This window comes from Bos grunniens, chromosome 4, assembly GCF_055505025.1.
Source record: "Bos grunniens cultivar Pamir isolate PY7600 chromosome 4, Bosgru_T2T1.0, whole genome shotgun sequence".
Classification (NCBI taxonomy): domain Eukaryota; kingdom Metazoa; phylum Chordata; class Mammalia; order Artiodactyla; family Bovidae; genus Bos; species Bos grunniens.
Genome location: NC_141168.1, coordinates 25,762,421 through 25,790,343, shown reverse-complemented (window position 1 = coordinate 25,790,343; position 27,923 = coordinate 25,762,421). Strand labels below are relative to the sequence as shown.

The 27,923-nt window shown below is 41.9% G+C and overlaps 1 protein-coding gene across 1 annotated transcript; it reads right to left on the bottom strand.

Annotated features, from left to right (window-relative positions):
• Positions 1-66: 66 nt before the first annotated feature.
• TSGA13 (testis specific 13) lies at positions 67-27,923 on the bottom strand. Its single transcript, XM_086398059.1, has 7 exons — positions 27,907-27,923; positions 20,363-20,441; positions 17,844-17,915; positions 16,732-16,938; positions 4,676-4,815; positions 4,001-4,128; positions 67-338 (listed from the first exon to the last, which is right to left on the bottom strand). Exons 1-7 carry the CDS (start codon positions 27,921-27,923, stop codon positions 169-171), a joined length of 813 nt encoding a protein of 270 aa, XP_086254185.1. The 3' UTR covers positions 67-168.

Sequence of the window (27,923 nt, the reverse complement as noted above, 5' to 3'; positions counted from 1 at the left end):
GCGACCGGTCGCAGCTGGGGGCTAGCCCCGGCCCGCCGTACAAGCCACCGGCAGCCCACGCCCGGACCGGGCAGAATGAAATTTTATTTGGTTGGCACGCCCTAGGTGGCGACTTCTGCAGGCCCCTCAGTCTTTGGAGAAGAAGCGGGGGCCATGTAGGGTTTGTTTTCACTTAATGACAATGGCGCTTTTTATAAACCACTGCTGGGCCCTTCCATTGCGGAACTCGCTCTCTCCTGGTGCGGTTCTGGTGGGCTTCTTCTCCAGGAGTGATGAAAGGGTTAATGGTTCCCAAATCATCTGGGAAGTTGGCGAGTCGCTCCCTGACTTCTTGGAGACTGCAACAAAGCACAGGGCACCTTCGTGAAAATGGACTTCCCGAGGGAGGACACATAATGTGAGAAACGAAAAGAGACCTATTTGGAGGGGTGAGAAAGCTGGTCTTTACTCAGAGCAAGAAGGGTAGGTTTTGGACAACTGACCACCATTCCCAACTCTGTTTATAATTCTTCCCTTCATCAAGACACACTTTAAAACACTACCAGTTTAGGATCTTCCCTATCTAATCCCACCCCTTTCAAATGATTCCATCTGTGACCATTTTGACACTTGTGTGTTTGTGTGTGTGTTAGTTGCTCAGTCGTGTCCAACTCTTTGCGGCCCCATGAACAATAGCCCACCAGGCTCCTCTGTCCACAGAATTCTCCAGGCAAGAATACTGGAGTGGGTTGCCATTCCCTTCTCCAGGGGGTTGACACTTACATAACTCTTACTAAGTTAGGGTACTTTCACTTGTGCGTTCATATTCCTCTCCTCTTAGCCCTTTCCTAAAATGTATGTTGATTTTCAGTTCTCCTGTCTGAGAGTGTAACTAAGAAGCTGTTTCTACCTTTGGCTTCAGTATCACTTTTTCCAGATTCTCTTTCAATTTCAGCCCTTCTTGGACGCCTCTGTTGTGGGCTTGTCCTGTTCCCATCCCTCCCCTCTATTCTGAAGCATTATGCCATATCCCTTAAATCTGTTTTCTTATTCCTACTGCTATTGCCTTAGTTCAGGTCCTGTCTGTTTTTTGGACAGCCTCCTAACCAGCCTTCATGGCCCCCATCAAAACAGTTTTCTATGTAACCTTTTGTTTGGATGCCTGGGAAACATGGAACATTATGGATGGAAGGAGGGCTTGCTAACTTCTCTTTTGCGTGAAGTAGAGACACTGCATCAACTTCACAATAGATTGTTTAGGAAAAGCACAGTAATGGCCCTTTAGATACCTAGGTAAATAGCCATTCATTTTTCTTGAGGGAAACTGTAAAGTTACCATAATTCTAAGAAATTCTTCAGACTGAGATATTAAGTGTTCTGTTTAGAAGTGTAAATTGAGTTACCTTAACAGAATCATGGCCTTGAAAAATCAGAAAAATCCTAATCCAGATTAGAGTCTAGACCCTGGAGAAATTCTTTCTTCTAATATGGATTTAAGCTAAACTGCTGATATGCTGCATATGGTATCAATTGAGATTTAACTCCAGTTTTACAAAGTATACTATTATGCTTGCCTTTTCTGGCTCATAAAGCTCAAACCTTGCTTTCCATGTAGAGTTTCCCTTGAAGGAAATAAATGTTCCTACTTATTTATTCTGGGCCTGAAAATAAAAAGGCTTAGGGGAAAGGAGCAACCTCTTCCACTCTCATGGGCCAAAGTATTGGGAGCCTAGGCAGAGATGGTGAATGTAAACCGAGAGACTCACAAGAATGGATAATATGCTGGGGACCTGCTGGTAAGTGTGAAGGAACTTGGAGGATGGAAGGGACGGTTGAGGCTGAGCCTAAGAGTGGCCCTTTTTATTTATTTATTTTTAAATATTTATTTTTTTGGCTGCCCTGAGTCTTAGTTGCAGCATGTAGGATCTAGTTCTCTGACCCAGGATTGAACCTGAGCCCCCTGCATTGGGAGTGTGAAATCTTAGCCACTGGACCACCAGGGAAGTCCCTGAGTGGCCCCTTTTAAAACAAGATAATGACTCTGCCATCTTTGAACTTTTGTCCACATCTGTGAAGTGTCTTGGGTTTTAGTTTTGTTTGTTTGTTCTGTTTTGGCTGTTTGCTGCAGCGTGTGGGATCTAGTTCCCTGATCAGGGATCAAACCCACACCCCCTGCATTGGAAGTGCAGAGGCTTAACCACTGGACTGCCAGGGAAGTCTCTATGAAGTGTTATTTAATGCCACAGTTTGGGTTTAGCTGTATATGGGGAGTTAAGAGGGTGCTTCCCTGATGGCTTAAGTGGTAAAGAATCTACCTGCAATGCAGGAGATGTGAGAGACATGGGTTCAATCCCAGAGTCAGGAAGATCTCCTGGAGAAGGAAATGGCAACCCACTCCAATACTCTGGCCTGGAAAATCTTATGGACAGAGGAGCCTGGTGGGCTACAGTCCATAGGGTCACAAAGAGTCAGACACAACTGAACGCTCAAGCACAGGGAGTTAAGAGAGGCAGTAGGTGGATCTTGGGTGAGGTGGCACATAGGTCCAGGAGGAGCAGAGATGCTTGAAGAAGCCAGGTAAGGGATGGTAAAATATGCCCTCACGCCTCTGGAGCTGTGAGTGTTGGAACTGAGGATGGTTGGCTGTCACTAGAATGGCCTTGGAGAACAGGGAAGCATACCTTTGGGAGTTTCAGAAATTGCTCAAGGAGAGAAACCCCAGAGGAGAAATGAACCTTATTTTGGAGCCATAGGCTAGGGAAGTCTGGGGACTCACTGATTAAACTAATACACAAAGGTGACTTCAGTGCTCTGAAATTCTTCAGTGGGTCATAAACACTTGCTGGATAAAACCTAAGCCTTTATTTATACTAATAGACAAAGCCCTTAGTGATCTGGCCATCCATCTATCCTATGTACTGAAAGTGCTATTACTGGTGCTTGATAAATATCCAACACTTAGTAAGTGCCTGATAAATGTTGCTAAATCAATGACACTTTGTGAGAAGCATTCTTCTTGCACCCCTACCTCATTCCCTACCTTGGAATCTCCAGGCAAGAGTACTGGAGTGGGGCGCCATTTCCTTCTCCAGGGCATCTTCCCAACCCAGAGATCGAACCCAGGTCTCCTGCATTGCAGGCAGATACTTTAACCTCTGAGCCACCAGGGAAGCCATCCCCTACCTTGCACCCCTACCTTATCCCTTATTCCACACTGTCCTGCCTCAGCCCCAAGGAGACTCATGGACCTTTGAGACTCACAGCTTATCCTTTGGCCCTTCTAGAACAGTTTTCCTCAAAGTGTGATAGGCACACCACCGGGTAGTTTTGGGAGATACGTAAACATTTTAAATTTTAATTATTATGAATTTGATTAAATGTACGCTGTGCTTTGTCCTTCAGTCATTTCCAACTCTTTGCAACCCCATGAACTGTAGCCCACCATGCTCCTCTGTCCATGGTGGCACGAATACTGGAGTGGGTTGCCATGTCCTCCTCCAGGGAATCTTCCCAACCCACGTCTCCTGCGTTGCAGGCAGATTCTTTACCATCTGAGCCACCAGGGAAACCTCAATTAAATGTATAAGAGGAGAAAAAACCCCATGTGTTAGTATGTCAAACCCATGATGTCAATAACATAGGACATTAGGACATAGGACATAGAATAATAACATAGGATAATAATTAGGATGAAACCAAAAAATAGTAATACTTTTAAAGAAAAAACATTAAGTAAATTATAGGGCAATTAACACATTGACCAAAACTAGTAACGTGGTGGGTGATGTAGTTTGGGAAACACTATGCTGGAACTTTCTTGAAATTTAAGGATTTACACAAGGTCAAAAGCCTAGAACCACTCAGGCCTCTATCTGTTCTTGGCTTCCATGCTACACAGAAAAACAGTCTCTGGAACCTCCAAAAGAGATGTTGATTTGCCCTCATCACTCATCTCTATAGGTTGTCCCTCCTGCCCATGTCGCTGTCTTGTAAAGCATTGCTTTGAAAGAGAGGACCTTACCATCATTCTTCATATATTTTTTACAGACTGAAGCAAAGGTGAGCTGAGGGTACATTTTCTTCTGTTGCCTCAGAGTGTAGACCTTTGAATACTTCCCTTCACTCTTGAAATCATTGTCAGTGGAAAACCTTAACAAAGAAAGTTGACTTAGTAGGTCCTAGCGTGGGGGTGAGGTAGGGGTAGGGGGTTACTGGAACCAGGAACTACATCCTCAGATTCTAGGGAAGAAGAAAGGACACAATTAGAGGGTGTTCATTGGTACAGAGTGGCAGTTTTGTTCAGTGGAAGGGATGCTTCTAGAACCTAGCATTGCAAGTCTATGAAGGAACTCCAGAATCTCCTCTCTCCTCTCCAAACTAGATAGAGGCTGCTCCTATAACCAGTTTCAAATCAGATTGTTCCTATACCACAATCCTTAACATGCACTGAGGGAGATTTTTTGTTGTCGGTTCCTCAAATCATAGACCTTTGACTACATCTCTTGTGAAAAACCTTAGTTTGCATTACTGTTTCTCTGTCGCTAAGGTGGAAATGTGCTTGGGGGTCACGTAGGAAAGCTGTCTTATTGTTATACAGTTTTCCACATTCCCTATAACCAAAAAGTATTTGTTAAATTGTATTGAAGAGAGATAGTGACATGAATAAGGAAAAGGAAAGAAAGACCCAGGACTTCACCTAAACCATTGTTCTCGCTTGGATTTGGTGTCCTCCAACAGCATCAAAGGGAATACTGGTTTCAGTCCAGATCTTAAATTTTTTTTCTGAGGCATCAAGGGTAGGAAGAAGTTCTCAGTGGGCTTGTGCTGATGACTTTCCTGCAGCAATGGGAAGAATAGAAAGTGAGGAAGTAAGCTGAGTCCCCTGGGCTTAAAGGCAGAGCTAGGTTCCTGGACTAAGCTTCAGTTCCCTAAACTCATGCAACAAGACCTGCCAAAGAGGGAAGTAGGGGTACAGAAACCCAAAGAAGAGAAAAGCAATTCCCTAAGTGGGCTGACACATATTCATTTCACAGCCAGATGATTTGTCCAAATTTTGGTCAGATTCCAAAGTCATCGATTAAGCTTGCACACGAGCCCTGTGTGTAAGTGGAAGAATTCCCTGGGTTTTGAGGATTCACTTAGTGAAGTGCTTAGGAAACCAAACATTTGGTGATAAATTGGGAAATATTGTTTTGTTTTCTTTTGTTTTGGGAAATATTGTTGATCCATGGGATGCTACCCACCTTTCTTAGAGATGGCTGTCTCATTCACATCCTATTCTCTGCAGTGAAAAGGCCACAGAATGGGATGTTTTGTGACGTAATAATTTTGTCATTATTAAAGTCATAGAATCAAAGACTTTCAAAGGATCATAAAGGTCATCAAGTCTAACCAATCATCTTATCCCCTCCATATCATTATCAAGTGGTCAATCTTCCTATCTCTAAAAACCTAACCTACTTAATTAATAGCTGATTGCTAACACCCTGTAACTTCTACCCTACAGTCCAAATGGCAACCATGAAATAGAAAGACACTTGCTCATTGGAAGGGAAACTACGACAAACCTAGACAGAGTATTAAAAAGCAGAGACAACACTTTGCTGACAAAGATCCGTATAGTCAAAACTATGGTTTTTCCAATAGTCATGTACAAATGAGAGAGTTGGACTGTAAAGAAGGCTGAGCACCAAAGAATTGATGCTTTTGAACTGTGGTGCTGGAGAAGACTCTTGAGAGTCTTCCTAAGAGGACAGCAAGGAGATCAAACCAGTTAGTCCTAAAGGAAATCAACCTTAAATATTCATTGGAAGGACTGATGCTGAAGTTGAGGGTCCAATACTTTGGCCACCTGATGCAACGAGCTGACTCATTGGAAAAGTCCCTGATGCTTGGAAAGTTGAAAGGCAGGAAGAGAAGCAGGTGACAGAGGATGAGATGGTTGGTTGGTATCATTAACTCAATAGACATGAGTTTGAGCAAACTCCAAGAGATAGTGAAGGATGGGGACGCCTGGCATGCTGCAGTCCATGGGGTCACAAAGAGTCAGACATGACTGAGTGACTGAACAACAGCAACAACTCCAAACAGAACAAATCTAGTGTCTCTTTCATAGATGCCTTAAATAATGTAAAGAAATCTGTCACATTTCCCCTGAGTTCCCTCTCTCTTCCAGGATTAACATTGCCAACATTTTTTCATATGACATGGCTTTGGGTTATTCCCTGTTCTCCTGATTTCTCTCATTTTAACTCATTTGAGAAAGTTACAAACTAGATTTTTCCTAATGTGTGGCCATCTGAAATGGGAACAATTTTCTAGGTGTAGACAGCTGCAGGATATATCTCATTAAAGTCCCTATTCAAATGTCATCACTGCTTCTGAGAACCTTCTCTAGCTACTCTGTCTAAAACCACACCCATCACTCTCCACTCCTTTATCCTACTTTTGAGGGCACTTATTACATTAGGTACTTTCTGTGCAATTGTTGACTTGCTTATTGTCTGTCTGCTCCACTGGAATTAAACTTTGACTTAGTCACTGATAGATCCCTACCACATAACATTGCCTGGCAAATAGTAAGTGCTCAATGAATGTTATTGAACGAATAAAACAATGACAGAATAAATGAATAACCAAACTAATTAGTTGACCTGTACTGAACCTTTTTGCTCAGAATTTTCAAACCTCTTTTTTAAAAGGCTTGCTGATGAATTAACCATGTCTTTTTTTATATTTGTTATTACATTAATTGGTTATTTTGTTGTATTTATTTGCTATATCTGTTACATTTATTGTTTAATTCTCATAAAAATCTCATAAATTCTTATAAAAATCCTGTGGTTGAACCATGTCCTTTTGATTCTCATGCTCTTGAAACTATTTCATTTTGAGGAACAGGATTCATTGACGTTACCTCCATTAATAGGGGTATTCATTTAAGTTACCTCCATTTATGGCTAGGACCTGTCATAGCCAATAATCTGACCACAAAAGAGCAGAAACCTTAGCAGAGCTAGATTTTAGAGCAAAAAAACAAGAATAAAACCATTATTTGGAATCCAAAGCAGCACGAGCTAAGGACCCCAACTGCATGAGCTTGTCTATCTTGTCTCATATCATTTAGCATTATCCATTAACATGTTTCCTACTTTCTTTCTGTCTGCTTCCTTCTCACTCTAGCATTCCTTCCTTACTTTTGCCCTGAATATCATTTTTTTTAACCTACAACTTTTGCTTCAATCTTCCCCTACTTACCTACTACCTTCTTACTCATGGTTTGACTTTTCTCTGTCCCTCCTCTCCATGTCCTTTCAGTTTTTATTCCCACATGCACATGTGTGCTAAGTCACTTCAGTCATACCTGACTCTGCGACCCTATGGACTGTCGCCCACCAGGCTCTTCTATACATGGGATTCTCCAGGCAAGAATACTGGAGTGGGTTACCATGCCCTCCTCCAATCTCAACACTCTCCTCCTCCTCACACACTCTCAATCTTTTCCTTTCCCAATTCAGAGCCCTGGAAGCAAGAATCTGACTAGCCCAAAGATTTTGGTTGTTGGTAGGTTACCAAACTAAGCTCCTGGGAGCTCCTGGGCACGGAAATCTTTCTGTCGCCTATTTCTCATTTGTAGGGACTCCAGCCTCCATGACCTTCCCGGATTATCAAACAGTTGCTAATCAAGGGAAGAGTAGTCAAAAAACCACCTGAAGCAAGATTAAAGGAACCAGAGAAGTTCATCAAGACCACCTGAGACAAAATTAAAAGCATTCAGGCCCTGCACACAGCCTAATTTTATCAGCAACCCCACTCATGAACTATTCCTATAAAACTCATCATCAAATCCTCCTAGGTTGGGACACACAGTTTCTCAGCGTAGGAGCCCACTGTGTGCCCCCTTTGCCTAGCAAAGCAATGTCAGCCACAAATTGTCACTTACCAATTGCATTGCCAGTGACTGAACAACAAGGGCATTTGCCATCTGCTTCTGCAGAGATTGAACACTGTGCCACAGCAGCTGTTGACTTTCAACACCTCCTGAGGGAATTCAGTTTGGAGTGAAGCACTCTGTGCTCCCAGGAATCTGGTGGGACATGTCTTTGGATAGTTGGGTGTTTTTCAGTCAGTTCATTCACTCAATCATGTCCGACTCTGTATGACCCCATGGACTGCAGCACGCCAGGCTTCCCTGTCCATAGCCAATTCCCAGAGCTTGCTCAAACCCATGTCCATTTAGTCAGTGATGCCATCCAACCATCTCATCCTCTGTCCTTCCCTTCCCCTCCTGCCTTCAATATTTCCCAGCATCAGGGCCTTTTCTAATGAGTCAGTTCTTTGCATCAGGTGGCCAAAGTATTGGAGTTTCAGCTTCAGTATCAGTCCATCCAATGAATATTCAGGACTGATTTCCTTTAGGATGGACTGGTTGGATCTCCTTGCAGTCCAAGGGACTCTCAAGAGTCTTCTCCAACACCACAGTCTAACAGCATCAATTCTTTGGTGCACAGTCTTTTTTATGGTGCAACTCTCACACACATATGCAACTACTGGAAAAACCATAGCTTTGACTAGAGGGACCTATGTCAGCAAAGTAATGTCTCTGCTTTTTAATATGCTGTCTAGGTTTCTCATAGCTTTTCTTCCAAGGAGCAAGTGTCCTTTAATTTCAAGGCTAGAGTCACCATCTGTGGTGATTTTGGAGCTGAAATAAATTCTGTCACTGTTTCCATTGTTTCCCCATCTATTTGCCAAGAAGTGATGGGGCTGAATGCCATGATCTTACTTTTTTGAATGTTGACTTTTAGCCAGCTTTTCACTCTCTCTTTCATTTTAACCAAGAGGCTCTTTAGTTCTTCTTCACTTTCTGCTATAACGGTGGTGTCATCTGCATATCTGAGGTTATTGGTATTTCTCCTGGCAATCTTGATTCCAGCTTGTGATTCATCCAGCCCAGCATTTCTCATGATGTATGTACATCATGTACATACGTACGTCTCTGCATGTACGTTAAATAAACAGGATGACGATATACAGCCTTGATGTATTTCTTTCTGAATTTGGAACCAGTCTATTGTTCCATGTCTGGTTCTAATTGTTGCTTCTTGACCTGCATACAGATTTCTCAGGAGGAAGGTAAGGTGGTCTGATATTCCCATCACTTTAAGAATTTTCCACAGTTTGTTGTGATACACACACTCAAAGGCTTTGGCATGGTCAATAAAGCAAAAGTAGTTGTTTTTCTGGAATTCTTTTGCTTTCTCTATGATCCAGTTGATGTTGGCAATTTGATCTCTGATTCCTCTGCCTTTACTAAATCCATCTTGAACATTTGGAAGATCACAGTTCACGTATTGGTGAAGCCTAGCTTGGAGAATTTTGAGCATTACTTTGCTAGGGTGTGAGATGAGTGCAATTGAATAGTAGTTTAAACATACTTTGGCATTGCCTTTCTTTGGGATTGGAATGAAAACTGACCTTTTCCAGTCCTGTGGCCACTGCTGGGGTTTCCAAATTTGCTGACATATTGACTTCAGCACTTTAACAGCATCATCTTTTAGGATTTGAAATAGCTCAACTGGAATTCCATTACCTCCACTGGCTTTGTTCATAGTCATGCTTTCTAGGGCCCACTTGACTTCACATTCCAGAATGTCTGACTCTAGGTGAGTGATCACACCATTGTGGTTATCTGGGTCATTAAGATCTTTTTTGTATAGTTCTTCTGTGTATTCTTGCCACCTCTTCTTAATATCTTCTACTTCTATTAGGTCCATACCGTTTCTGTTCTTTATTGAGCCCATCTTTGCATGAAATGTTCCCTTGGTATCTCTTAATTTTCTTAAAGAGATCTCTAGTCTTTCCCATTCTATTGTTTTCCCCTTTTTCTTTGCAATGATCACTGATATTATCTCCCCTTGCTTTTCTTTGGAACTGTGCATTCAAATGGGTATATCTTTCCTTTTCTCCTTTGCCTTTCACTTCTCTTCTTTTCTCAGCTAAGGCCTCCTCAGACAACCATTTTGCCTTTTTGCATTTCTTTTTATTGGGGATGGTTTTGATCACCGCCGCCTCTGCAATGTCATGGACCTCCATCCATAGTTCTTCACACATTCTATTTGTAGGGATTCCAGCCTGCCTGGAAGCTAATCCCTTGAATCTATTTGTCACTTCCACTGTATAATCCTAATGGATGTGATTTAGGTCGTACCTCAAAGGTCTAGTGGTTTTCCTTACTTTCTTCAACTTAGTCTGAATTTTGCAATAAGGATTTTATGATGTGAGTCACAGTCACTTCCCAGTGTTTTTTTTGCTGACTGTGTAAAGTGTCTCCATCTTTGGCTGCAAAGAATATAATCAATGTGATTTCATTATAACCATCTGGTGATGTCCATGTGTAGAGTCTTCTCTTGTGTTGTTGAAAGAGGATGTTGCTATGACCAGTGCGTTCTCTTGGCAAAACTCTGTTAGCCTTCGCCCTGCTTCATTTTATACTCCAAGGTCAAACTTGCCTGTTACTCCAGGTATCTGTTTACTTCATACTTTTGTATTCCAGTCCCCTATGATGAAAAGGACATCTTTTTTTTGGTGTTAGTTCTAGAAGGCATAATAGGTCATCATAGAACTGTTCAGCTTCTTTGGCATTAGTAGTTGGGGCACAGACTTGGATTACTGTTGATACTGAATGGTTTGCCTTGGAAATGAACAGAAATCATTCTGTTATTTGTGAGACTGCATCCAAGTACTGCATTTAGGGCTCTTTTGTTGACTATGAGGGCTACTTCATTTCTTCTAAGGGATTCTTACCTACAGTAGTAGATATAATGGTCATCTGAATTAAAGTCACCCATTCCAGTCCATTTTAGTTCACTGATTCCTAAAGTGTTCAATCTTGCCATCTCCTGTTTGACCACTTCCAATTTACCTTGATTCATGGACCTAACATTCCAGGTTCCTATGCAATATTGTTCTTTATACATCGGACTTCACTTCCATCATCAGTCACATCCACAGCAGGGCATTGTTTTTGCTTTGGCTTCATCTCTTCCTTCTTTCTGGAGTTGTTATTCTATTCTTCTCCAGTAGCATATTGGGCACGTACTGACCTGGGGAGTTCATCTTTCAGTGTCATTTCTTTTTTGCCTTTTCATACTGTTCATGAGGTTCTCAAGGCAAGAATACTTAAGTGGCTTGCCATTCCCCTCTCCAGTGGACCACATCTTGTCAGAACTCTCCACCATGACCCGTCCATCTTGGGTTGTCCTACATGGCGTGGCTCATATTTGCACTGAGTTAGACAAGGCTGTGGGTATTTTTAGGAACAGAATTTATGATCTCAATCCTTGTATCTCTTAATATCTAAAAAAGCACTAAATCCCTTCATAGTCATCACCTCTTCATGACTAGCAGAAAACCTTTTGTAAAGCGAGTGCCTGATTGCACTGAACTCCCCCTTCACCAAAATTTTATACATATTGACCTTCCCCCGCTCCTTCTTTGGAGCAGTCTCTCAGATCTATCTGAGATGCTGCCTCCCAGGCTGCAGTCCTCATTTTGCCCCCAGTAAAACTTAACTCACAACTCTCAAGTTGTAATCTTATTTAGTCAAGGGCAATAAATCTATTCTTTTCTATTTCACCCAAAATTCTGTCTCTGAGATTTGCTTCAGTACTGGTGTACTAATGCCAAGCTTTTGGCCTCAGTTGGTTTTGGTTTGGTTTCAGGTTTTTTTTTGGTTGGTTTGGTTTAACAGCACCAATCTATAGCACAGGTCACTAAGCAGCCTATGAGATTGGCTTCCCTGGGTCTGGTGTCCTCCTCTGGCTCTAGGTAGGCTTAGAAAACTGAGTCTGAAAGTGAAAGTGAAGTTGCTCAGTTGTGTCTGACTCTTTGCGACCCATGGACTGTAGCTCACCAAGCTCCTCCATCCATGGGATTCTCCAGGCAAGAATACTGGAGTGGATTGCCATTTCCTTCACCAGGGGATCTTCCCGACCCAGGGATCGAACCCAGGTCTCCCACATTGCAGGCAGATGCTTTAACCTCTGCGCCACCAGGGAAGTACTCAGAATATGGCCTTTCTTCACAAACTGTGGTAGGGTCATGTTACTTAGAAAGGGCTGTGAGTATAACAACCACTGTGATAGACATGTCTGGTCCATTCTTCCACTTGATTGCTAAAACCCACACTCTTATACACATGTCTGGATGTAGCAAAAGAATGCTTCTTTTGTGTATAATCTTAGGCTCATAAAAGAGTGCCACATTTGTCTAGTAAGACAAGAGGGATGCAGCATGAATATTCAAGAGGCATTCTAGATATTGGACATTTCCATCTTCTTGGACTTGTTCCAGATAGCCCCATAAAATTACCACGCTGCCAGTCTTCGACAATCAAAGCCTTACCACTGTCTATTAATACAATTTGGCTGTACTGCAATTTACTCATGAATAGGATCAGGTCCCACATGTGACCTGCAAGGCTCACAAAGTGGCAGCTGTTGGAAGGAAGCTCTTCTTGCCCCAAGGTTACATGATAGTCTTGTATTTGCTTCTCTACCTTGAGCAAGGCAACCTTGGCCTGGCATTTGTTCCTCTCAGTGTATATTACCCACTACCAGGAGAACAATCACTGAGCTTATGCTCAAATGGCACAAATTCTGAGACCCAAGAAATCGTAGGCCATGAATCAATTAACTCCTTTGTCAGCATATACTGTTGAGTGTTAGCATTTTATCCTCTGTTTGGAAAAGAATCTTTCACTGCCATGCATCTAGCAGTGGAGGAAATGCTAACTCTAAATTAACCACATGTTATTATAATGGTTTATCTTGGGTAATTCCACTCCGGGCATCATATTTCTGTTATAATTAGATTTTTTGTGAACTTTTTCACTTATTTAATTTCTTCTAGTTATATTAGGCCCACTCTAATGGCTGTCAAGATCTTTTTTACAAGAAAGACATACACACACACACACACACACACACACACACATTTGTGGCCACATCACAAGGCTTGTGGGATCTTGGTTCTCTGACTAGGGATTGAACTAGGGCCCCCAGCAATGAAACCCCGGAGTCTTAACCAATGGATTGCCAGGGAATTCAAGATCTTTTTTAGATCATGATTCCTAGATATATCTTAAATTGGTTTTCTTCATTTTCTCTGCTATTGATTTAGTTCTGTCAACTACAAATTGGCACTGGCCTGTCAAGTGCAAATTGGCACTTGCCAAGAGCATGTGCCAGTGACTGAACAACAACAAGGGCATTTGCATCTGCCTCTGCAGAGACTCGGAGAAGGCAATGGCACCCCACTCCAGTACTCTTGCCTGGAAAATCCCATGGACAGAGGAGCCTGGTAGGCTGCAGTCCATGGGGTCACTAAGAGTCAGACATGACTGAGCGAGTTCACTTTCACTTTTCACTTTCACGCATTGGAGAAGGAAATGGCAACCCACTCCAGTGTTCTTGCCTGGAGAATCCCAGGGACGGGGGAGACTGGTGGGTTGCCGTCTATGGAGTTGCACAGAGTTGGACACGACTGAAGCGACTTAGCAGCAGCAGCAGTGGCAGAGACTGAATCCTGTGCTACTGCAGCTTCTGATTTTCAACACTCTCTGAAGAGAAATCAGGGTGGAGAGCCACTGTGTGCTCCAGGGAAACTGGTGGAACAGGTCTTTAGATAGATATTTTCAGGAACCGATTTCATTATTCCATTCCTTCAGTTCAGTTCAGTCTATCAATCATGTCTCTGACTCTTTGCGACCCCATGGACTGTAGCATGCCAGGCTTCCCTGCCCATCACCAACTCCTGGAGCTTACTCAAGCTCATGTCCATTGAGTTGGTGATGCCATCCAACTATCTCATCCTCTGTCATCCCCTTCTCCTCCTCCCTTCAATCTTCCCAGCATCAGGGTCTTTTCTAATGAGTCAGTTCTTTAATCCATACATGAGTACTGGAACAACCAAAGCTTTGACTATACATCCCAACCCTTGCCTCTCTTCATATCTAGAAAAGAACTAAATCCCTTCATGGTGACATTAGCCCCTCATGACTAGCAGAAAACCTTTTGTAAAATAAGTGTTTGATTGCACTGAACTCCCCTTTCACCAAAATCTTTTCTATTGACCTCCCTCCAAAACCTCTTTGGAGCAGTCTCTCAGAGCTATCTGAGGTGCTGTCTCCTGAGCTGAAGTCCTTATTTTGTCCCAAATAAAACTTAACTCACAACTCTCATGTTGTGTATCTTTTTTAGCTGACAATTAAATTCTTCAGCATGTCTCACCTTGACAATTGTAGCAACAATATAGTTGTTGTTCAGTCGTGTCCGACTCTTTGCAGTCCCAGGGACTGCAGCCCACCAGGCTTCTTTGTCCTTCACCATGTCCTGAAGCTTGCTCAAACTCATGTCCATTGAGTCAGTGATGTCATCCAACGTCTCATTCTCTGTCCTCCCTTTCTCCTCCTGCCTTCAATCTTTCCCAGCATCAGGGTATTTTCTAATGAGTTGGCTCTTTGATCAGGTGGCCAAATATTGGAGCCACCTGATGCTGGAGCTTCAGCTTCAGCATCAGTCCTTCCAATGAATATTCAGAGTTGATTTCCTTTAGGATTGACTGGTTTGATCTCCTTGTAGTCCAACGGACTCTCAAGAGTCTTCTCTAGCACCACACTTCAAAAGCTTCAATTCTTCGGTGCTCAGCCTTTTCTATGGTCCAGCTCTCACATCTGTACATGACTACGGGAAAGATCATAGCTTTGACTAGATGGATCTTTGTTGGCAAAGTAATGTCTCTGCTTTTTAATATACTGTCTAGGTTTGTCATAGCTTTTCTTCCAAGGAGCAAGTGTCTTTTAATTTCATGGCTGCAGTCACCATCTGCAGTGATTTTGGAGCCCAAGAAAATCAAGTCTATCACTGTTTCCATTGTTTCCCCATCTGCTTGCCATGAAATGATGAGACCAGATGCCATAATCTTAGTTTTTGAATGTTGAGTGATAGTTAATCTTTCTGATTTTTATCTCCTCTGCAACTAATATACTTTTTGCTCAACTTCCAAAAAAGGTCTTTCTAAACTGCAGATTTGGTTATACTTTTAAACTCCTGCCATTTACTCTCTTCTTGTTGTTGTTCAGTTGGTAAGTCATGTCTAACTCTTTGCGACCCCATGGACTGCAGCATGCCAGTCTTCCCTATCCTCTACCATCTCCCAGAGTTTGCTCAAACTCATGTCCATTAAGTCCGTAATGCTATCTAACCACCTCATCCTCTGCCGCCCTCTTCTCCTTTGCCTTCAATCTTTCCTAGCATCAGGGTATTTTCCACTGAGTCAGCTCTTTGGTTCACATCAGGTAGCCAAAGTATTGGAGCTTCAGCCTTAGCATCATCAGTCCTTCCAGCAAATATTCAGGCTTGATTTCCTTTAGGATTGACTGGTTTGATCTCCTTGCAGTCCAAGGGACTCTCAAGAGTCTTCTCCACTACCACCATTTACTCTCTTACATTCCCCTAAATGCACCTCACTTTCTCATGAATCTATGCCTTTGCTTTTCCCATTGATTGGAATATCTTCTTTTATTTTTGGTCAGGGTTCACCTCCTTTGCCAAACCTCCCTGATTATCTCCTTTCCTCCAACAAAGATATTGTTCCCTACTTTATATTAGTATATCTTGTATATTCTTTTATTACTCACATATCCTAGTATATTATATTAATAATTACTTTGTATATCTCATTTATTGATTTGTCTCTCCTGTTAGACTCCAAATTCCTTCAACATAGAGACTGTCTTGTAATCACCTTTACATTTTAGTTCTTAGCTTAGTATATATCTAGCAATTGTCTTGGGCTTGCTTGGTGGCTCACTGGTAAAGAATCTACCGGCCAATACAGGAGACGTGGGTTCAATACTTGGGTCAGGAAGACTCCCTGAAGAAGGAAATGGCAATCCATTCCAGTATTCTTGCCTGGGAAATCCTATGGACAGAGGCATCTTCAGGCTACAGTCCATGAGGTTGCAAAGAGTTAGACTCGACTTAGTGACTAAACAACAACAACAGTTTATAACAGAGTCCCAAATATCTGGCTGCTGTGATAGTAAATTTTCTGTTCCTCTTCCCTCTTGATACTCAAGAGCTATGGGTAGAGAGCATAACTCTTTCCCCTTTAGATTCGTTTCTGTTCCTTACTTGTCATTTCCAGATTTATCTGTTGCTACTTTATACTCAAAGAATCCGCCTGCAATGTGGGAGACCTGGGTTCACTCCCTGGGTTGGGAAAATTCCCTGGAGGAGGGCATGGCAACCCTCTCCAGTATTCTTGCGTGGAGAAGCCCATGGATAGAGGAGCCTGGTGGGCTACAGTCCATGGGGTCACAAAGAGTCAGACACAATTGAGCAACTAAGCACAGCACTTTATACTCAATTATAAAGCCAGTGGCTAGTTTACCCTTCGTTAATTACAAATTAAATATCTTTGATCAAGGAAGAATGATTTTTTAATAAAGACCTTCTTTTCTCTGTGCAATGAATGAAGTTTCATGACCCAAGTTTGTACTGCTCTGATTCTGAGTATTTCCCAGACCCTCAGATTCTATTTGGTGAAGCATGTGGCAAAGAATAAGAAGGAAGTGGTTGGTCCTGAGTACCATCTTCCATGTTAAGTTAGCTCCCTTCTTCAAGCTAACTGCTAAATTCCTCAGGATCCTTACTCATGATGCCAGGAAACTTCCCCAGGTGTTCTTACCTTGAGCAGTAACTCATTGGAAAAGTATTTTGGTGTGACGTCCTTTCCTTGATGATCTATCGGGCAGGGAAGTGGGTTGTTGGTCAGAATCAGTAAGGTCTTATCCTGATCATACTCTATTACTTTTAACGTGAAGCTTTGAATTTTCCTGTTTCGAGCCAGGAATTTCTGCAGTGCAGTGGGCTTCAAAGGCTCATAGTACTGGGCCTGAGCAGACAGAAAGGTTTCCAGAGAGACAAAGGGATTAGATCAAGGGCAGATTAACTGGTTAGCTAATCTTTTGCCTCTATGGGTTAGGGACAGAGAAGCTGGACGGGGCCTGGCTAAATCTGCTCAAAAACTTGTTTTACAGAAAATGTCTGAAGCTTTCAGTCCGTTTCTCCTCTCAGAACATTTCCCTGCAAATCCACCAAGGGGCCGAGGAAATGCGATGGGAAAGTTTCCACATAAAAAGGAACAGAGAAGACTTAATTCTTGTGAAAAAGTGTAACATTGTGTCCAACACAATAGGGCCAGCAGAAGTTTCTATGTTAAACCTAAAGGGCCTTCTCTACAACACTGAGGCACAGTGGACCATAAGGTACCAAATCTCTGAGCCCAGGGAGCCCTGAGGAGGCCAACACAGCTCTCATCCACCTCTTCCCACCCACCAACGTTTCTCCAGGCACAACCACATTAAAGGCAGAACAAGCACAATGTCAAAAAGGAAAAACAGTCACAAAAAGAGCATGTCACTTTAGATGTGGTGGGGGAAGGGGGAGGCCCACTAAATTTCCTTTTCCATCAGTAGGGGGAAGGCAGGGGACTAGAGAGGGAGGAAAGGAGGGGGAGAAAACAGAACACTTCCTGATTAGACATATGTTTTCTCAAAGTAAGAAAGAAAAAAATGTCAGCTGCAGGGCCCACTTTCTTCCCAGCCCCACCCTCCTCCCTCTCCACCATTCCCATCAGCGCCCTGAGACAGCTAGCTCTGCTTCCAGGTCCCAGGAGGATGCACAGTCACAGTAGCTGGTGGCACTTGGAAGCACTTGGGTTATTCTCTGCACTGGGCCTCGGCACCACAGCTGAAACTTGCTCTTGGAGATAGTGGGGGAATGCTTTTTATCACCTACCAAATTTGGATGGACTGTGTAATGGTGCAGGTTCTTTAGAACAAATTTTGATTGCCCGACTGCATCAATAATCTAGAGACAATAAACAAAATATTAGTGTTTCAAGTCGCGCCTATCCTAAACAATATTCCATTCCTTACTTCACCTTAATCCAGCTAAAATCTGGTCTCTAACTCAAATTAAGTGAGAAGAACTTCATGTTCTGCACCCTGGGTTGCTGGAATGAGAGCCATAGCATGTAGAGCTAAGTTCTAAGGCATCCTGACAGGGCAGCTTGTACATGGAAACGTGGACCGGCTGTGTGAAATGTTAGGGGTCCTTAGGAGGTGAAGTGGTGAAATAGACAAGGACGGCATCAAAGTTTAGACAAATCACCCCAAGGGGTTACACCTCTTTCCTCTGCCTTTTCCATTTCTATAGGAAGGAAATCAGATAAAAAGAAGAAAAAAATGAAGGACAATCTTTAAGGAGAAAAGCAAGTTACAGAAGGCCAATAACTTAAGGGTTTTGAGTGGAAGGAAGTCTTGGGGATAACTGCTTGCTGGGCTGGGGGGGTGGCACACAGGAAGGGAGGAACAGCGGTGCGCTTTGCATTTTTTTAAAAATATTTTTGCAATTTATGATTCTTCTAGAAATGTAGCAAAGAGTAATTGAATTTTGGTAACCCTTCTGTCTGAAAAGTGTGGAAGTGTTAGTTGTTCAGTTGTGTCTGAGTGTTTGCAATCTCATGGACTGTAGCCTGCTAGGCTCCTTTGGCCGTGAAATTCTCCAGGCAAGAATACTGGAGTGGGAAGTCATTCCCTTCTCCAGGGGATCTTCCCGATCCAGGAACCAAACCCAACATCTACCGCATTGCAGGCAGATTCTTTACCGTCTGAGCCACCAGGGAAGCCCCAACCCTTCTGACTGCCACTTTGCATTTATCTACCAGTGGTGGTGCTGGTGGATTGTCTGAGTGTCATGCCTAGTGGTAGAGTCGCTGGGCCTGCTCCAACTCCTGCTGACTCCAGGGTTGTTGTCTGGCCCTAGATAATCTAAGAATGGGTCAAAGGGATGTGAGCACAAGGAGATTAAAAAAAGCTCTGAGTTACCTCCTTTGGGCTTGGTCTAATGAGAAATTAGATAAAGAGCACAGTCTTATGTGTGGATCAGCATTTCTAAAGATCGCCTGTTCTCAAGAAGGTGATAGGGTAAGATGAGATTCAGAAGAAAGGGAACTGCACAGGCGAATAGAGTAAGAAGGTGAATGAAAAAGAGGGAGATAGTAAGGAGCAACAGAACTGTGTGGTGAGGGGAGGTCTTATGCTCCAGGAGGAAAATGCCAGGAGCTGGCAATTTTCAGGTGTTGGAGGAGGACTAGGAGAAGGACTAGCAGAGCCATGCCATGCATTCCTTTAGGGACGGTGGGAATCAATAGGGGACAAATCCAAAGATGTACTGATTTAATTTATACTACTTTTTGTAAAACTGGAGTCCCTGGGTTCAAAACAAAAATACTTTTGAAAATCCTGCTTTGCAGATGTGATATATAATATTTAGAATCATAAACATCTTGGAAAAAATTGGAGGGGGGAGAAGATGCAAAGACTTCTTTTACAGTATATTTAAAATTAATTTTGGGGGGCAAAGCCTCTGGGAATTTTTATGAGGTATTATATATTTTTCCAAATTAGTCTCCAGCAGTTAACTAAGATCCCCTGGAGTAGGAAATGGTACCCCACTCCAGTATTCTTGCGTGGAAAATTCCATGGGCAGAGGAGCCTGGCAGGCTACAGTCCATGGGACTACAGAGTCAATCATGACTGAGCAACTCAGCACATACACACACACACACACACACACACGCGCGCGCGTAAGAATGTCTAAATTGAAGTATGTTTTTAGTTTTACGTTGAATTGCACTATCTCTGGCTGATGAAATAAAAGTTGACCCAGAAAATTTACCTGAATATGATAAACCTAGGGAAGTAACCAAGCTACCCAATGGAGTTTTGTTTTAAGAAGTGATCACAATATCTAGTTTAAGTCAGGGTTTAATGCTCACTCATGCCCTAACATAGATTTCTGGTCCCTGGGTTTTGAGCCGTGATTCTTTGTTGATATGTCCCTTTCTCTTCCCTTTTCTTTTTCCACTTCCCTGGTGGCTCAGATGGTAAAGCATCTGCCTAAAATGCGGGGGACCCAGGTTCAATCCCTGGGTCAGGAAGATCCCCTGGAGAAGGAAATGGCAACCCACTCCAATATTCTTGCCTGGAAAATCCCATGGACGGGGGAGCCTGGTAGCCTACAGTCCACAAGGTCACAAAGAGTTGGACACGACCGAGCAACTTCACTTTCTTTCTTCCCTTTTCTATGTCTCTGTTTCTCTTTCATTAAATTAGATAAATTAACCTGCTTTCTATATAAATCTTAACTACTTTTTGCTTTTCAACAGGAAGTTTGTGAGACCCAGCTTATAAAGTACTCTAAGCGACTCCAAAGAAAGATTATAAATGAGCATTGCTAATATTCTTTCTTACCTCATCACTATCAAAAAATATTTCTTTCTCAAACGTAACTGGGCTAGTTCTGAAAGTCCTTGGTTTGGCATGTTGAGACCTAAAAAAGAGGCAGAATACCCAGTTATATTTTCTTACCCAAACGTGTGGTCTTCTACACGTTCTTGACCTCCCTCAATGAAGTTTGGGGACGTGACTTAAAGGAGCCAATTTAGGTGATCATTAATTGCATATGTTTGAAAGTGGGAGGAGAAGGGGATGACAGAGGATGAGATGGTTGGATGGCATCACTGACTGAATGGACATGAGTTTGTGTAATCTCTGGGAGTTGGTGATGGACAGGGAGGCCTGGCATGCTGCAGTCCATGGGGCCACAAAGAGTCGGACATGACTGAGTGACCAAACTGAACTGAATTACACATGTATGGGTAGCGAAGAAAAGGATTCATTATTCAGCCTGCATGCTAGGGGAAAACCAAACTTCATTTTGAAGAGTTTAGCAAGCAGGATCTCTTAGAGACATGGTGACAATTGATAAGTTGATTTCTCCTAAAGTAGCAGTTTTAATAAATGAAAATTAAAACCACAATAGGCTATCACCTCACATCTGTCAGAATGGTTGTAATCAAAAAGAACACAAATAACAATTACTGGAGAGGATGTGGAAAAAAGGAAGCCCTCATATATTCTTTATGGGGATGTAAATTGGTGCATTTTCAACAGCATGAATGGACTGGGAGGGTATTATGTTAAAGTGAAGTAAGTTAGACAGAGAAAGACAAATATTATATGATATCACTTCTATATGGAATCTAAAAAAAAAAAAAAAACTCTGACTGTAATGAAAAAGAAGCATCCTTACAGGTATGGTGAGCAAACTAGTGGTCACCAGTGGGGAGTGAGGAGGGGGAGGGGCAAGACAGAAGAAGGAGATTAAGAGGTACAAACTGCTACGTGTAAGATAAATAAAATACAGGGATATATTGTACAATGCAGGGAATACAGCCAATATTTTATAATAAGTTTAAATGGGTTATAACATTTAAAAATTGTGAATTACCATGTTGTGCACTGGAAACATATATGATATTGTACATTAACTATACCTCAATAAAAAAATAGAAATTTTAGACCACTCAAGGAACTGGTCTAGTTGACTGTTTAAGCAAATGCTTTTGTGCAACTGGACCATGATAATATCCTTAAATTACAAATACTGTTTTATAGACCTACTTGCCTACTCTTCTCTACATGGAAACAATTCTGTCTTTGCCAATAATTAGCCAATAATTCCACCAGAAGGGATATAGTTAGTGAAACGTCACAATTAAATTTCCAATTCTTAATGACTGCTTGGATTACTGGTTCCCTCATGTACCTAAGCATAGCTAAGTTTCCCTACCTAGAATTAAGATAATAAAAATAATCATCAGTTACAAATATTCTCGTAATCTATGCTTTCACTTACTTTCCCACCTCCCTTCCCCCAGATACCAGTTCCCTCTGGGGAAAAGGGAGGGGGTGCAAAAGTTGCAATATTTAGTAACAAAGTATTTTGGATTCCTTGACTAATTCTTAGGAAGTCCATTTACTGTTCAAATATAGTGAAAGATGCACATCAATAAGATTGGGTTAATGATGAAAATAAATAACCTGGTTTCTGTTTGGAGTTTAAACTAGCTTAAATTAAGTAGGATCCTGGAACTACCTCAACTAAACCTCTCCCCTTTAAAAATGAGGGTGGCAGAGTAAGGACCAAAATAATAAAAGTAGAAAAAGCCAAGCTATATTGTTGCTAGGTCACCTGGCTATAGCATGGTACAAATAATCCCCAGTCCAGGATCAAATCCATCCAAGGATGGCTCATTTCCATCTATTGCTGGCCAGAAGCTGCATCATCAACTCAGGCCAAAGGTCTTAAAAACAGTCCCCAGCAGAGCAGGTGACACACTGTGGACAGACCAAAATAAATTCATCCCCTTATCATTGCAGAGTTGGTACCCTTTTGATGTGTCCTATTGCTTTAAGTTATTAACTTAATTAACCAATAATTAACACTATATTATAAGCTTTGGGGGTGGTGGTGGGAAGGAGGCTTAAGAGAGAGTGGATATATGCATATATGTGTATATATATATATATATACACACTTATGGCTGATTCACATTGTTATACAGCAAAACCAATACAACTTTGTAAGGCAATTATTCTCCAATTAAAACTAAAATTAGAAAAACAAAAATCCCACTATATTATCAGCTTTATTGTAGCACTTTTCAAAATGATTCTTTGGTATCTAAAAGGCAGCAGAAGATCTCAGATGCTCTTGTTCAAGGCCAATTTAAAGCATAGATCAACGTGAAAAATGCTCCTTCAACCCAGCAGTGTCCATCTTTGACAGCCCGGTGCTTTCTTTTTTGGTAAAGTTACTCTAGTTGCCGCATGAAGCCCAGCCCAAGATCTGAGAACTGTAAATTTTTCTATTTTTTGACCATGCCACGTAGCATGCAGGATCTTAGTTCTCTGATTAGGGATGAAACTTGTGCTCCCTGCAGTGGAAGCACAGAGTTTTAACCACTGGATCACCAAAGAGGTCTCTAAAATGTTGTTAACTGAGTATCTACTCTGTGACTAGTACTGTTCAAAGTGATATGGGCTACAAAATAGGTCTGTATATGGAGGTATTTATAACTTAGCTGGGCAAACAAGACTACACACTTGGTCTGTCTCCTTTGGCCCATTGCTGTTCACTGCTAAGTGGACCAGCTAAGGCAAGTAGTCACCCAGAGGCCACACTCAGTGCCTCTAAATCGTCCACGTTCTGCAGGGGGTTCAGTTCAATGCAAACATTCTCTTCTTAGCACATTTTGTGTGCTCAGCCCCTTTCTTGATCCTGGATGGGAAACAAGAGGAGACAGCAGTGCCCTTGTGAGTGCAGAAAATACATGAGATGTGATGATCCTTGTCCTCAAGAACTTAACTTTAGTTGGTAAATGCAGGGAAGGAAGAGGAAGTGATTGTTACATATGAAAAAATAATGACAACTACATGCTAACATATTAGGTAAATCAACTCATTTCTTGGGGCCTCAATTTCCTCATTTGTGAAAAATGGAGTTAACAAAATGATTTAAAGGTGACATTCCAATTCCATGATAGTGGTGAAATTTACCTACATAAAGACCTTAATAAAAAATTCATGTGTCAGTTGTGGGTGAAATTTGGAGGAGTAGCTGTTCTGTACTATATACCTCCCCTCTCAATATGATATTTTTCCAGTTATTAGGCCTGACTGGAAGGTTATTTTGTTTTTGCTCTGTTTTTTTTTTTTTGCTATTATTGTTTGAAGTAATAACATATAAAAGTGGAGAGGTAGAATGAGGTCAAATTAAGGAGACCCAGACAATTAAGTTGGAGAAGGAAATGGCAACCCACTCCAGTACTCTTGCCTGGAAAATCCCATGGATGGAGAAACCTGATGGGCTACAGACCAAAGGGTCGCAAAGAGTCAGACACAACTGAGTGGCTTCACTTCCTTCTGACAATTAAGTAGAGGTTTCAGTTCAGTTCAGTTCAGTTGCTCAGTCGTGCCCGACTCTTTGCGGTAAGGCCTATTAGCCAAAGCTCCAATAAAGCCTATGAGTTTGGAGGAAAGATTGTATTAATAGTGTCCATAGGTGATTGTTTGCAGTTTGTCTAGACATAAACACTAAACATACTGTCCAGAGTTGATAACTAAACTGAGCTAAACTGTGCAAATCCCCTTTAAGGAAAACAGACTAGTAAGCTTTTCATCCTTTTCTCTCGTCTAGTTTTTCTGGAATTGTGGGTCTAGCTCATGTTTAGATTGAAACTAAAATAAAGGAAGCCAGCAAATTGGGGGAGGGGAGTGGGGGTGCAAGGCTTGTGCTGCTTGTCTGCAACCCAGGGTGGGGAAAAACATCACACAAACACAAACACTTCATCTAAAATAAGAATAGAAAGATCTAGTGTACAATACCTTGAAGGGTATAGGGAAATCTTAGCTCAGGGCGGAAGCGGGGATTTCTTGACCTGGAAACTGTCCATTTTCAAAATATTCTAGAGGAGACACAGGGTTTTGTGATGAAAAGGCAATCTAGAATGCTGAGGTGTTCTATGTTGGAGTCAGAGAATGGAAAACCCAGAGATTTTAAACAAAATCTGCTACAATCTGCTCCAACTTGTTTTTCTAACCTATGACTCCCCAACATACCACATACTGGTTTTTTCACTGTATCTTTAGAAAAATTTTATTGAAGTATCATAGATTTATAATGTTGTGCTAATTTCTACTGTATAGCAAAGTGATTCAGTTATACATATATATTCTTTTTCATATTCTATTCCATTTTGGAAGATACTGAATATCCTGTGCAATATCCCTGTGCAATACAGTAAGGATATATTTTCACTGTATCTTAATCAGCCTCTGCCTAGCTGATGGTTTTAGCCTATCCCTCAAACACATTTATAAAGTAAGCATTTATTTCTCTCATTCTCCAAACTCCAAACTCTCTTCCCAACCTCTTCAATCCATTTGAGTCTTCCTCTTTATGTTACTTCTCAGATCTTTCTTCTTGGGAGAAAAGTTTTCATATCAATCCAATCTCACACTCTAGCCTGCAGGTTCTGTTTTTTTGTGCATGAAATTACATAGTAAATTGTTGTTTTGTGTGTGCTTTTCTTATATGTAGGGTGTTTGCCCCTTAGGCAGTAAGCTCTGCTTTATACATCAGGCATTCAAAATCAGATTTATTTATTTCAATATACTTATCAAATATCTGTGACATGTTAGGCACTGTCCTAGGTAATGGAAACCAAATATAAATTAGATGTACTCTTCAACCTCAAGGAGCTCACATTTTAACCAAGAAGAAGACAAGGAGAGGGCTGAATGCAACATATTGCAGTGTGTATGTTAGACATAGATTCAGGATGCTAGTGGAGTAGAGGGGAAGAGGACTTAACCTGGATGATAAGAGACAGGAAGAGGTTTGGAATTAATGTCTAAACTGAGTCTGGAAAGATGAATGTATAGACCAGGTGAAAAGAAGAGGGAGGGACACACACAAATCATGAACACAGAACAAGGCACGACTCATTTAGGAGCATTGCCAGTAACCGCAGTGTTCCTGGAAGGTGAGATTTCGTGAAAAGGTAGCAAGAGATGAGACTGGAGAGAAAGCCAGGATCCAAATCCTAGAGTGAAGTCTCTAGAAGAAACTTACAGGTTATTCTCTGAATAATGAAGCACTACAGAAGGATGTTAAGTAGGGATACTTTGAACAAGATTTATTTTTAAAATATGAAAATGGTGGTGGTGTGAACTATAGATTGGAAAGATGAAGAGGACTTTAAGAAGGCTGTGACAGTACTGAGGAAGGGTTGAGAAGTTATAAGAGTCTATAGTAGTCACGAACTTGTGCCACTCACTTGTGCCTGACCCTGGATGACTTACTCAAAGATGGCCCACCAGGTTTTCTCTACTAGGAATCTGAACATTTGATAAAGACAGAGAGATGAAAGATGATTGCAGCTGAGTTACCCAATGCAGTGTCACAGACAGAAAGTCTGAACTCCATCTGCCAAGGCCCCCAGAGATGCCCCAGATCTATGCTCCATGAAGTGGGGTTATTCAGTTCTCCCTTCAACTCTATCAGCCTTCCTAATGTCTTTTCAAATAAATCCCTTGTTTTGCTTAATCAGTTCATTTCTGTTGTTTGAAACAAACAAGAAAACCCTGAACTTATATAAGTTCCAAAGGCAGGATTGAAGGCAGGAGGAGAAGGGGACGATAGAGGATAAGATGGTTGGATGGCATCACCGACTCTATGGACATGAGTTTGAGAAAGCTCTGGGAATTGGTGATAGACAGGGAAGCCTGGTGTGCTGCAGTCCATGGGGTCTCAGAGTTGGACATAACTGAGCGATTGAACTGAAAGGTAGTAGCAGTGAAGAAGGATAAAAGAAGATCTGAAATACGTTAGAAAGGTGATATCAGTAGGACTTAGTAACCAATTGGATCCATGCTCTCATGAATACTATAGTCACATTGCTAGCCTGAGTGATGTAGGTGTAATTTACCAAAATGTGGAATAAAGGAAATGGAGTCAGTTTGGGGGATAAATGATGAATTTTAGTTTTGGTCAATTGAGTACCAGGTGCAGGTGGGGACAGTGTCTAGTAAATGGCTTAAAGTATGGGTCTGGGGCTCAAAAGAGAGGTTTGGGAAAGAATTACACATTTGGGGATCAGCCTCATGTACATGTGCTAGTTGAAGATATTGGAGTAGACAAGCTCAAGAGAAGAATGGTGGGCTGAAATGATGCTAAGGCACAGGACAGAGCCTCAGACCAAGCAAACACCAAAGAAGGAGCACAACAAGTGGATGGAGTTAAAAAACAGGCAAACAAAAAGGCTGAACAGGAGTGATTTGCCAACCAGAGGCTGAAGAACCAGGAGAAAGGAACACCAGAAATCAGCGCAAGAGATGAGAAAAGAGAGAAGAGATTCTACCTTAAAATACCTAAACTGCAACTTCTGAAGGTACAGAAAAAGATTAGGAACTCATGAAAAGTATCAAAGCTTAATAAATAAGCCCATGCGGCCAATTACAAGGCAGATCAGTCGGATCGAAAAAACCTACTAAACTTGAATTCACAGCAAAGCCAGGATGTCCTTGAACGGAGACCATCTGAGAGAAGATAATGTGAGTACATCCCACACTCCCCACTGACTGTCTTCTTTCCAAACACAGGGACTATGTCAACCAAAACTCAAGTCGGTCATCCCTTTGATTACCCCTTGGCTGTTGCTCTCTGATGAGAACTAAGAATGGTTCCTCCTCAGCCCTCCTGCCTCCACAGCTTTCCATGTCTAGACAGAGACCTCACAGTCCTGGTAAATGCTGGGTGGTGAGGATGGGGTGCTTGGGGGTGGCAAAGTGCATTCTGGGAGATGTCACCTCAGTACAAAGAGGTTTAGGTGAGGGCACCAGGCAGGGAGAACTCTTTGTGGAACCACTTTCTTCCTCTCTTCCTATTTCTAACTGCTTATAAGGGACTTCTCTGGCAGTCTAGTAATTAAGATTCTGGTCTTCCACTGCAGGGGGCACAGGTTTGGTCCCTAATTGGGGAACCAAGATCCCACATGTCTTGCAGCATGGCCAAAAATAAAATAATAAAATAACTGTTATAAAACAGAAACTTCTATGCTTTTGGAAGTATTAGCATGGTAGCACCCTCCCTCCTTTTCTGCAAAGAAAAAGTAGTGGCATATAGTGCAGAGCAAGGATAGGTATCTCAGTTTTGGCTCTTGCTTTCTCAAACAGCCTGCCGGCAACAGGTGGTAAGTTACCTGGGGACTAGAGGGATGTATTAAAAAGCCGAATTTATATTCAGGTCCCAACCACAGACGCAAAATTAGCCTCCAGCCAAAACAGATACTTTGAACTTATTTGATTCTTGCTCCTACCCCCTGCCCCTCTCCCACCACCCCCTACCCTGTTGCTTTAGAACCGGTGAAGGGAGGAGATATGTTTGTTACCTTAAATACTTCAACAT

Bases quoted from the DNA above. Each gene is read 5' to 3' on its own strand.
- TSGA13 (XM_086398059.1), bottom strand. The intron at 17,916-20,362 runs GTAAGAAAGAAT...TATTGTCTCTAG, and splicing joins TATTTTTTGATAGTGATGAG to ATTATTGATGCAGTCGGGCA. The intron at 16,939-17,843 runs GTAGGTGATAAA...CTGTCTGCTCAG, and splicing joins ACACAGTCCATCCAAATTTG to GCCCAGTACTATGAGCCTTT.